The sequence below is a fragment of the Mangifera indica genome, chromosome 12 (genome assembly GCF_011075055.1).
Source record: "Mangifera indica cultivar Alphonso chromosome 12, CATAS_Mindica_2.1, whole genome shotgun sequence".
Classification (NCBI taxonomy): domain Eukaryota; kingdom Viridiplantae; phylum Streptophyta; class Magnoliopsida; order Sapindales; family Anacardiaceae; genus Mangifera; species Mangifera indica.
The window spans coordinates 13,420,321-13,432,487 of record NC_058148.1 but is presented as its reverse complement, the minus strand read 5'-3'; the positions used below and the strand labels follow the sequence as shown (position 1 = coordinate 13,432,487).

At 34.1% G+C, this 12,167-nt stretch overlaps 2 protein-coding genes across 2 annotated transcripts; both read left to right on the top strand.

Annotated features, from left to right (window-relative positions):
* Nucleotides 1-2,541: 2,541 nt before the first annotated feature.
* Nucleotides 2,542-4,186, top strand: LOC123193698 (uncharacterized protein At4g19900-like). The gene has a single exon (XM_044606775.1). The coding sequence runs from the start codon at nt 2,713-2,715 to the stop codon at nt 4,048-4,050; it is 1,338 nt and encodes a 445-aa protein (XP_044462710.1). The 5' UTR covers nt 2,542-2,712; the 3' UTR covers nt 4,051-4,186.
* A 5,776-nt stretch (nt 4,187-9,962) lies between these two features.
* LOC123192840 lies at nt 9,963-11,858 on the top strand. The gene is made up of 4 exons (XM_044605499.1): nt 9,963-10,116; nt 10,214-10,303; nt 11,093-11,292; nt 11,432-11,858. Exons 2-4 carry the CDS (start codon nt 10,214-10,216, stop codon nt 11,685-11,687), a joined length of 546 nt encoding a protein of 181 aa, XP_044461434.1. The 5' UTR covers nt 9,963-10,116; the 3' UTR covers nt 11,688-11,858.
* Nucleotides 11,859-12,167: the final 309 nt, after the last annotated feature.

The window sequence follows — 12,167 nt, the reverse complement described above, 5'->3', positions numbered from 1 at the left end:
TCATGTGATGGCCATATGTAATGTATGGTATGGGCAAGAGTTGGATTATTTTGTGGATTTATACGCATATTTAGAGATGGTAATTTATAGATATTTCTTCATGATCTTCCAACTGCCCAAGAAAGTGCTAGCAGTCGCACTTCATATTTTCAGCATAGAACGAAGTTATGAATATTTTTTATGGTTTTTCCTATGATGCCCGGTGAAATCATTCTATGTTCGCTCATGTCCAAAGGACAAGGATGAGATCCTCAATTTATCATGGATGAAAGTATCAATGGATTCACTCTGCGAGATTCACAGTGGTTTAAAAGACCTTACGTAAAGCAATGCTGATACGTCAATATCTATCAATACACAAATCAGTGTTCATAATATATGTAATTTTAGTGAAAAAAATATATATGTTATGAGTAAGCATACCAAAATGCAAAACAAAATCAATCAGACAGATTCTGAATACGAACTTGTCCTCGTATATCTCAATTTCTAAAGTTAAAGAAATGTGACTGTTACAAATTAAATAGAACCAAGGAGAAGAATTTTATTTTCGCGGCAACTGAAGGCGATGAGAAACAGTAGTCAAAACACGCCGTTTCATTAAGTTTTTGTTTGATTCAGATGTTATCATTTTATTGAGGCCAAAGGATAGCTTATTTTGAAATTTATATTTGCAGAATTTTAAAAATTTAAATATCTATTTATTATCTAAATTCGGTTAAAAATTTCTATTATATATAAGAGTAAAGTAACCATTTTAATAATTTGTGTCACTTGAATATTGTGGTGTTTGTAAATTAGAGGAACTAAGATGACAGATCAGCTCTTATCAGCTTGAAAAATAGTTGATATTCTCATATGGTTGACTGTTATTTGTTATATTATCAAGTTAGCTTTCTGACAATATTAGCCATTTCCAAGAAAGCTCTGAACTTGATTCTTTTGTTGCATGAGAATAGTTCAGATCAGATTGCAATGTGGTAAGTGAGCTAGGATTTCCGGGCATAATGATGCAGCTTGCTTCTCTTGAAGATAGAGATGTACGTGAAGCTGCTCTTCCTGAAGTCAGATGGGAACAAGGAGTGTTTGGGCCAGCCTACCATTAATGTGGATGGTAGTTGGGCAATACAGAACGTCTTTACTGAGCTCCTTTTTCTTCCTTCCACGTGTACGGCCGTGATATTACTACTTGAGGGAATAAACGAAAGGTTTCTTTTCTAATTATATATTTCGGCTTCATCGGCTCAGCTACAATTTTGATGCATGGGTACGCTTTTTTTATTTTTATTTTTTTTAATTTCCATGTATGATAAGATAAGATTGGTGGAAACCGTTTGGTTTGGTTTGGTATGGTATAAAAACCCATCAACTTATTAATCTCGTCTATCTGTCAATCTATATTAAATTTTATGATTAATATCTTTTTTATTTCATCTAATATCAAATTCAAAACATTATTTAATTATAAATAAGTTGTTTAGATACATCACATATAATAAATAAATTATAATTGATTCCATCAGAGGTTGCAAGTTTGACTAGTAGGATATCCTTTTTAACATAATGCATAATCAATCAACAAAAGATTTTAACTAGAACATATCTATTTTAAATTTCCAAATAAATTGTGATTGCAAGATATATTTATATTTTTTCATTTCATTCAATGTAAATATTATGAAATCACTAACATATAAGATTAAATTAATTTCTAAGTCAAAGGTTGTTAATGCCAACAACAGCCTATTCAGGGGGGTTTCAGTTGTGTCATTGCAACTATGTTATTAGGAGCATGAGTGTAGATTGATGGATCACATCTTATGTTGTTTCAATTTAACCTATGTACAAAGGTGCAAATCTGATATAAAATTAAAGAGTATGTCATCTTTCGACATGTTTTTTCTGTCCAATATAAATGGGTTAAACCATTTTACATATTCTCGCACACAACCTATTTGATTTAATTTTTTTAATATGTCACATGTTACCTAAACTACATTCAATGGATAGAATTGGTCTCTCAATTCTTTCTTAAATACATCCTAAGTCTTTATTCGAGGTTTGTTTGCACTCACATTACCGTCATGTAGTTAATAATAAATATTTGATTTATTTCTTTTTGAATGGGTTTTTATTTAAAAAAATTATATATATTCATTTTAAGTATATAAGTGAATATACGTGTCATAATATGATGATACATATAACTGTGCATTCATTTATGTTATGTTTACATAATTAAATATAAGTAAATCGTTTATTATCTCTATCCACATATATTTGGATATTTTTTATTCAAACCTATAAAATTTTTCTTTTAGTGTGTATTATTGTCAACTAATAAGGTCTTAAAATTTTTTAGTGTATATTAAATAAAACAAAATAAAATAGTGAAATGTAAGTCGGTCGGTCATAGCTAAGCCGGCTTTCAGTAGTGGCTTGTCTCTTTCTCTCCCTTTCTTGTCACTACGAACATGAAGTGAAATATAAAGCCACATGCATGTAGACTTTGGTTCCCACCGTCCAGAACCAAAACACATTAACAATTTTCAGTGTAGATGTTTTGCCGCCTCCTCCATTAAAATCTTCTCTTCCTCCATTACTCTTTCTGCCAATATTTTTACCTTCTTTCATTAACATAACGACACATTAAACACAACCAAACTTTCAACTTCTTTTAGCTTCTTCAAAAGCAAAAAGAATTGAAAAACTATGTGCCCAATTACTAAACTTTTTAAACACTTTCATTATTTTCTTCTGCATTTGCAAAACATTAAAAGATCTGTTTATTCTGTTCTTTTTTGCTTACCGACTTCCCTTCTTGCTCTCATTCTCGTTTTTCTTTTGGTTTACAATGCTTTCTCTGTGTTCTACACTCACCTCCCTTCCTTTCCCGCCAAAATCTCTCCTACTCCCGCCAATTTTTCGCCGGAAAAAGTTGCCGGTGAGTCTCTTCAGAAGTTTAGTTCTTCTGTGCTGTATGTTGTCAAAGAAGAGAAACCGCCTGTGATTTTAAAGACCCAGTTGCCTCTTTTTCATAAACAGAACTTTTCCTTGGTGCCCATTAATAGTACTTTGGTTTCTAGACCCAAAAAAAGGCATAGCGGGAGAGGCAGGTTCAAGATTCTTCGTTTAGGAGCAAAATCTAGGCAGTTTTCCGCGAAAGTTAAAGAATTTTTTGAAAATTCTTCATGCAAGTTGAAGTTTTTCATGACTTGGATTTCTTCAGTTGAGTCGTTCGGTCATAGAGAGTTTTTGGCTTTAGAGAGTTTATTCAAGTCCCATCCCAATGCTTGTCTAGTCATGGTCTCAAATTCATTGGACTCAAGAAAAGGAGGTCTTATACTTGAGCCTTTTTTAGATAAGGGTTTCAAATTGATTGCTGTTAAGCCTGATTTTGACTATTTATTCAAGAATACCTATGCAGCAGAGTGGTTCAATAAATTGAAGAAAGGGACTGTTGATCCTGGATTCATTTCTTTGGGTCAAAATATGTCCAACTTACTTAGGCTTGCTTTGTTGTATAAATTTGGGGGCATTTATTTGGATACGGATGTTATCGTACTGAAAAGTTTTTCCAAGTTGAGAAATACAATAGGAGCACAAACTGTTGATCCTGGAACCAAGAATTGGACCAGGTTGAACAATGCCGTGTTGATTTTTGATAAGAATCATCCATTACTTTTCAAGTTCATACAAGAATTTGCGCTAACATTTGATGGTAACAAGTGGGGTCACAACGGTCCTTACTTGGTCTCAAGAGTTCTATCAAGAGTAAATGTTAGACCTGGATTTAACTTCACAGTGATGCCGCCATGGGCTTTCTACCCTGTTGACTGGAGTAGAATTCGAAGTTTCTTTGGAGGGCCTCGAAACGAAATTCATTCAAAATGGTTGCATAACAAGCTCAAGCTTCTTCGCCGCCACAGCTTTGCAGTTCATCTATGGAACAGGCAGAGTAGAGCGCTTAAAGTCGAAGAAGGGAGCATTATTGACCATCTAAGGTTAGGCTGCTGCATCTACTGCAATTCTTCCCTCTCAAGTTTGTAATTACAGAATAAAGCATGACAATTTGCTGATTGTCTCATATTCACGATATGTGATTATAAAAATAAATGTCTTCAGATTCTTGATATGTAAATGCCATAAAGCAGTCAATCCATATATCCATTAATTTTTCAATCTACTTGTAAGACAATGTATTAAACACATACTGAATTGCCATTTTGCTGCTGTTTGTGTATGTTTATGGACCACCAGAAAATTCCACCATTGTGGATTCGAGAGAATTTTGTAAAGAAAAGACAAAATCAACAACTTCTTGGTCCCTCCCTCTCTTTCTTGCAATTATATTCTCTGCAATATCTGAAGAAGATGCTAGTAATAATTTGAGTTTATGTATCTTTGTGATTCTCAGGAGCAAGAACTTAGAACAGAATGGGGTTTTGATTTATATTTTGAAGCAAAATATTATGATTTGATTATAACCGGAAGAAATCTTTGAACTTTGATTCTCATTAAATAAATTATGATAGTGAATTTTTCAGCTTCCAATCAAGATTGGCACCAATTTCATGGCCTTGTCTTCGTCACCCTGATGCATTTTATCTTTTGCTTTTCTCCTTCAATATGTGCCATACATATAAAATTAAGTAGGAGCTTTTGTCAAGGCAACTGTCTCCAGTTTTTGAAGTTTCCACAGATACTCTGGAAAGATATCAAACAAACAGATTCTGCACGTTTGTTGTCATTAAGAGCAAATTAAGCTAAAAATGAATTCTTTATAGAAATGAATTTTCATGTAGTCATTTCCTGGAATGATAGATCCAGAAAATAATATTATAGAGCATGAACTAACAGAATATGGTTAGTTGTGTCATGTGATTGGACTCACAGCGTGTCGAGCTGTGGCTAAACTTGTTTAAATGGTTGATATTGATATTGATCTGGATTGATTATAACATGTGAATATGGTGATTCCAGAAAAGGAAAAGAAAACAGGATGAGTTTTTCAGTAAGTTTGGTTAGTCACTAACATTTGGTGGACTTATCTACCACTGGCAGTCACTAATGTGTGGTTGAAACACAAACTTCTTACTGATTCTTCAAATTATGTTTATCCATGGCAGAAGTTGAAAAAGTTCTGGTGTATTTTATTGAATAGAGACGATGGATCCATGCTGCAACTTAGGATTATAAAATGGGAAAAAAATAATTTTAAGGTTAGATGCAGTTGATCATAGTCATTGACTTCTCTTTATTGTCTTTATTAAAATAATAATAATAATAATACAGTGAAGTATCTAGTAGCTACCTGAACTTTAATATACATTAACCAGGAAAAAGAAGAGAATGGAGAAAAGTTTGATGAGAATCAGATGCTCCATGGAGGCAAAGCCTGAAATTTTCATATATAATATATATTTTTTCATTGACTTAACAGTAATCTTGAATGCTTCATTTTAGTAGTTATTATGATGTAGCATTTCATGGAGGCTGCACATGGCTAAGTTCCTATATATTTTGTCTTATACTCTGTGTTACAATTTTGAGTTGTTCTGGTAAAACTTTGGGATAGAAAAAGATTGCTGCTTAGTGGCTGTGGTGGTCCAAAATCTTCGTTGTACATTCATTTTCAAGCTGCCTTCATGGATAGTCCTTACATTTACACATGCCATTTTCTAGCCATGTGACTTCATGCTCTTTTGCTCTATATATATTCATGCTAATTAAGTTCTTCCTCCGAAACTTGAGGGGAATAATAAAATATTTTTCAAGAATCGGTATCAATAATTCTTACTGTTTATATACAAACAAAAATGACACAGCAAAGTGTCACTAACTTGTCACTATTGTCTCTTTACTAGTGGCTCTAAATCTAAATACATCACACCATGCCATTTTCCCTCATTCTGAAAGACCTTTCCAATTTGCTCTAATGATTTCATTTTGTTTCTGGAAAACATTTGGATCTGAATTTGGTGAAAAGACATAGAAGGTTCCACCTACCGTTATTGCATGAGACTCAGAGAGGAAGATCATAGCAATCAAGGCAGAAGTGCGTGCTTGTCCCCCTGGAAGGAAAATTTCAGACGATGACACCCATGTGACCAATTCCTACAGAGAAGAAAGCTACATTGCCACATACTGATAGAATTGCCAATCCAATCCCAAGTTGTCAATTCCCCATATATATTAAGAATTAAGAGTAAGGCTTTGCAAATGATACTTAAAAGACATCATAGATTTCTCCCAAGGAGAGCCGAAAAGGGTCTTAAATTAATAATTATAATAGTGATTGTAGCAATTGAAGATTTAGGATTTGTGACCATCCATTACAAAATTAAGATCTGGGTATTCTACGCAAAGTTTATAAGAAACATAAGCATTTTACTAGTTTATAATCTTACTTTTTTTGGGGGGGTAATATTCTATACTTGATAAAACTGCCTATTTGAGACTGGAGAAAGTGGATGGAACAGTTACTAGAGTTGAACCGCCACGCTCTCCCTCCAATTTCGAAGACCTCGTTCCAGCTTCAAAGCTTATTTATTTTCCCATAATTTTTGTAGCCATAACTGCCCAATTTATGCACTGCTTCTCCAGGTCATATATACAGATCATCATACTATTGCGACAATTGTGTGTGTATATTTTGTTTCCTTTGATATGTTTGACATTCTGTTCGGATGGCGAAAAGCTTCTAAATGGTATTAAAAGTGGGCGAAAATAATCAGTAATGACAATTAATCAGTTGTGTTTAATTAAATTAACTTAGATTGCAATGATGTTTCTTTGCAGCAAGAAATTGGTTAGGCTTGTCCAATGCCGTCTTAAATTGTTGAAGGTTAAGAGACACTCAATTGTAAGGCAATTACGTGATGACATTGCTCGGTGGCTCAAAAATGGCCACTTCGATTCTGCCCTTTCCCGGGTACCCTCTGGTTTAATTCTGTCCTATTAATCATCCGTTTTCTTCATATTGTAATTTTATCTCTTTTTCATTTTATATTTCTCAGGTTGAGCAGCTCTTCAAGGACCAGAATTTGTTGGCCGCATATGATCTTTTGGAGCACTTCTGTGAATTCATCATCATCCATTTCCCTTATATTCGCAAACACAAGTATGACTCTTCTATAAATTTACAATGTGGTTGAAGTTTATAGAAATTCTGTATGAAAATCTAGTTTGTTTATGTCTCCAGAGACTGCCCAAATGATATTAACGAGGCAGCTTCAACTTTAATATTTGCTGCTGCCTGGTGTGGGGATCTGCCTGAACTAAAAATGATACAGAAATTTTTTGGAGAGCGTTATGGGCACAAGTTTGTGAAGGGTGCTATTGCATTATATCCTGGAAACCTTGTGAATGATCAGGTGAGAAAATTCTTCATTTTTTTTGTTATTTATTTATTTTATTTATTGCAGGTTTTAGCTAAGATGCCTTCATTGACGCTTCTGATTTATGCGTTCATCATTCAGATTAGGGAGAAACTCTGCATAAAATCTATTCCTGAGCAGGCTAAAGTAACATTGATAGATGAAATAGCAAAGGAAAATTGTGGTAACAAGCTCAAACTAAATCTACTAAAGGTATGTATGTGTATGCCACAAGCACTCGACTTCTAAGAAAAGGCCTCAGTGTTTGATAAATTTTGGAATAGATTAAATGACTTGGTGATGTTAATCCAGTTGTGTGGAGATAACGGTTGTCAATGGGAAGGATTTGTGTTCAAGGAACAGGCAGAAGAAGTAGATTATAAAAGCCTTAGCAGAGGAAGGGTTCTGGGTTTACATAATGAAGATAGACTTACAGACAGGCCTGTAAATTCGATAGTTGAGCCTCTTCAAGTGACTACAATGCATAAAAGTGCATTAAAAATGGAAAACTGTAAGCTAGTTGGAACTTTCAATCAACCTAAAATGCAGCTTTCTACATTCTCCATGGAAGTGCAGGAAGAGTGTGATCAGGACAAAATAAAATTCTTTTTCTTTGATTCACCCCGTTTCCCATTTGGGGTCTGTTCTACAATTGGTGGAGCAAGCTTCTTATTTTTATCCAACTATGATTATGGTGAACCTGAAATTGATAAATCTGAAGAATTTATCAGATTATCACAATATGAGAAATTCATCAGCCATCAATGTGGTCTCTTGTACAGTGAGTGCAGATTTAAACATAGAAAATCATACTGCAGATGGGGATTTAGCGAGGACATAGAATTCAACTGCTCCCTGGAGCATCCATGTTACCACAGTATAATGAAATTCCAGAATGAAAATCCAATGAAGGAAATCACCGAATTGGAATCACATTCAGGCAGTTGTACATCTTCACGTGGCTCCTATAGTCATGTACACCCGAAGCTCCCTGACTATGATGAAGTAGCAGCTAAATTCATGGCTCTCAAGAAGAGCATTAGCAGAGGCAGAAACTACCGACTGCAGAAGTCAGGGATGAAATGTTACAGGAGAATGATTTATTCAGTAAAGACTTGGCTATACAAGACCATGTAAATTTGATGTAATTATGACATGTCACTTATGTTATTGTGAAGTGAAGAGCACTTTCAATGGCATATATGGCTCCACCCTTGTAAGACATATGGCCATTCTAATATTGCATTCATCTAGGGGTGGATAGAAATCGAATCGAGTTGAGCCTAAACACCTATTAACTCAAGTTTGGTTTGAATAAAAATTAGTTTGGTTAAGGTTTGATTCAAATTCAAATTTGACTCGAATTGATGATTCAAATTCATAACTCGGATATATAACTCAGATTAATGATTTGAAATTGTGATTCATTGACAAAATGACGTCGTTTAACAATTATTAAATATAATTCAAATCGAGCAAAAAACCAAATTAAAATTGAATTGAGCCATTTATTCAACTTACAAGCCAAACTTTCTTTAACTCAAGTTTGATTCGATTTTAAAACGAGTTGAATCCCTTAGCTCAAAATTAGTTCATATTTGAACTAAATAAATTCAAACTAAATTAAATTAACTTTTGAAACTAATCTAATTCGATTTGGTTCTATCACTACATTCACCTGTACGAGGTTGATTTTTGTAGTTGTAATTAAAAAATATTTAGAATTGATTCAACTTGATGTCAGGCTGGAGAAAAGAAAAAGGGTGAGGGTTTGTTAGGTGTCTCAGATTCATCATCACGTGATGAGCGAGCTGTATTTGAAGGCAGTGGTGGAGTTAATTATGAATCCACTTTTGTGGGTTTTTTGGGTAATAGGCATTATTATTGATTAAAACCCAGTTTGACACGTTTCAACTTCCACATTAAGAAATAAAATCAAAACCGTTGGATGTCTTTCGTTCATTCATTCAATTTATGTTTACCAACCTACCCACCTTAATCAAGCCACGTGATTAAGGACTTTACGGGTCATGGATTGCGGATGTGCCATATTATTAGGGAATGACAATTCGGTCCTCCAAATCGAATTATTACCCCTTTTTTTTCGAATAATAAGGGAACTTTTTAATATAAATGGAGTAATAGAGACGAAAATGATTTCAGCCTCTTCCCCTATTTATATCATAAATATTTAAATATTAAATTATCTTTAAAATTTATAAATTATTATAAATATATTTTAATTTTATTATTTTTTTAATGAGAATGGTAATAGGAAGAGAAAGAAAATTTTTTGTTATTACTGAATTAAAGATGGGACGATGACGGGTAAAAATGTTCTTTCGAGGACAGGGGCAAGGTCAAGCTATTCATCCCCTAATACCTCAACTTTCAACTCCCTAAACTCATATAGAATTTTTGCACACTAAGAATTCACCTCTAACATGTTATTTATACATTTATCTAATAAGATTTTAAAACTTATTCCAACATAATAAAGAGAAATAAACAAATAATAATAAAAAAAAGTAAAATTAGTCCAATCCAATCCAATCCCATGTTTAAATTAGAATTAATCTCGTACTTAGATTCCCGAGAAAATTATAACCATTGAAAAGATAAGCACTGACCTCAATCATTAAAAAAATAATTGTATTGTTTATCACTGACTTCCCATCTCCAATACACGTTGCTTTCTGGAGACGTAAAAGACAGACCATCCATTAATTAGATTAAAGTCAGCATCTGCTTCTGCTCATTTATTTATCTATTGTCACCCGTTTTTGTTGTCTGCTTTTATCTAACGCCTGGGATTTTTGGCTGCACACACACAGATGGCTTCCAAGTTGTTGCTGTTGGTGGTGTTCGTGTTTGATCTGATTGCTTTTGGACTTGCGGTTGCAGCTGAGCAGAGGAGGTCTACTGTGAGTTTCCTTGTTGTTGGGTTTTTTTTTTTTAACTTTTTGCGTATTTTGTGGGGTTTATTTATGTTTTTTTTTGTTTAATTAAAGTTATAGCGATGACCCAGTTGTTGAAACAGTTTGTTGTTTAATTATTTTAGGATCTTTTATTCTATATAATAGACAAAAGATAAATATATCATTTGCTAGATCTGAAAGTTGAGAATTTTTCAATTAGAAGATAGATGGGTGTAGTGTTTTTCACAAGTCAAAAATGGTAGTTGGCGGTTTATTGGTTTGTAAAATTTTAAGAAGAGAGTTATCCATTTGGTTATGGATTAAGTGCATACTCGTCGATAATAAAAACTATGATATCTGTCTCAAAACCCCTGATAGATGGCCTGCCCTATCTCTGTGTGCATATGAAATAGTATTCTTATGATTTTACATAATTTGATGATTTAGATTTGACTCAAAAATTTGTCCCTGGAGTAGAAGATCATTGAAAAGATTAATTTACTTGGGAAGCTGTGAAAATTTTCATGAAATTGGGACAAAGTGAATAAACTTATTAACTGCTTAGTTCGAATGAAAAGCTAATAATAATAATAAGAATAAGGCCTGAAGTGGTGATGATAGTGGAAAATGGGATGACAGGGCTTTGCAGGAGCCTCTCAGACAAATACACGTTTGTAGACTGAAGGATATATTTGAGTTCAGGAAATTTCCTAGAAATAATTTGATTATACTGACGGTCTAAATAAATCTTTTGTATCCCCTCTTAAACTCATTATATGTTGACTTCTTTTGCAGGCTGAAACCGCTGATACTGGCACTTATACCTACTGTAAATATGACAAGGATATTGCAACTAGCTTAGGTGTGGTTTCATTCCTGTTCCTTTTAGCTAGTCAAATCCTTATTATGGTGGCAAGTCGATGCTTGTGCTGTGGGAAGGCTATGAGACCTAGTGGTGCCAGGGCGTGGGCCATCGTCTTATTTATCACCTGCTGGTATGTGCTTAGCGCAAAGCTTAAATGAAACAATTCGATAATGCTCTGAGATTAAATTTCCCTTACAACTTGTTAAACGTCTATTATCATGTCTAGTGTTTTCATATTTTCCAATTTACTCATTAAAAGGATATTTCAGGGTGTTCTTTTTCATTGCTGAGGCTTGCTTGCTGGCGGGGTCAGTGCGAAATGCCTACCACACCAAATACAGGATTTCCTTGGGCGACAATCCCCCATCTTGTGAAACTTTGAGAAAGGGAGTGTTTGGAGCTGGAGCTGCCTTCATCGTCTTAACAGGCATAATCTCTGAGCTTTACTATGTTAGCTTTTCCAGAGCTAATGATGGGAAGGCTCCCTACAGCAGAGACACTGGCGTGACGATGGGAAACTTATAGCTGAACTGAGATTGATGGGTTAGAAATGTTTTTGCTTGTAATTTTGCTAATCAGTTGGCTTCATATTATGATATGAAACAACGTAGTGTGTCAGGGCTTGTCACTTAGTGTAAATTTATTTTGCATATGGAATTGAATGACAGTCTTACCAATCTACTATTGTGTTTCATATTATCTCTTAAGTTTGTGCCTGATACTACTGTGAATGCAGATCTTAACAATTTTATTTTAGAGTCTCCTGATGTAAACCTCAGATTTTTTTATTTCCTTTTTGATGAGAAATTCTTTGAGCTCCGCTTGATCAATGTACCAAGTTTAACTTATGAATGTAGACTAAGATTAGTAAACTTAGAAAATTTTGATGTTGATTCTTTATATTCAGGAGCTATGATCCACAGTCAGCCATAGAAGTGGAAGGGAAGATATCCATGGAAGCACAACACTCGGGCACTTGCTACATAAGATGGATATTTCTTCCCA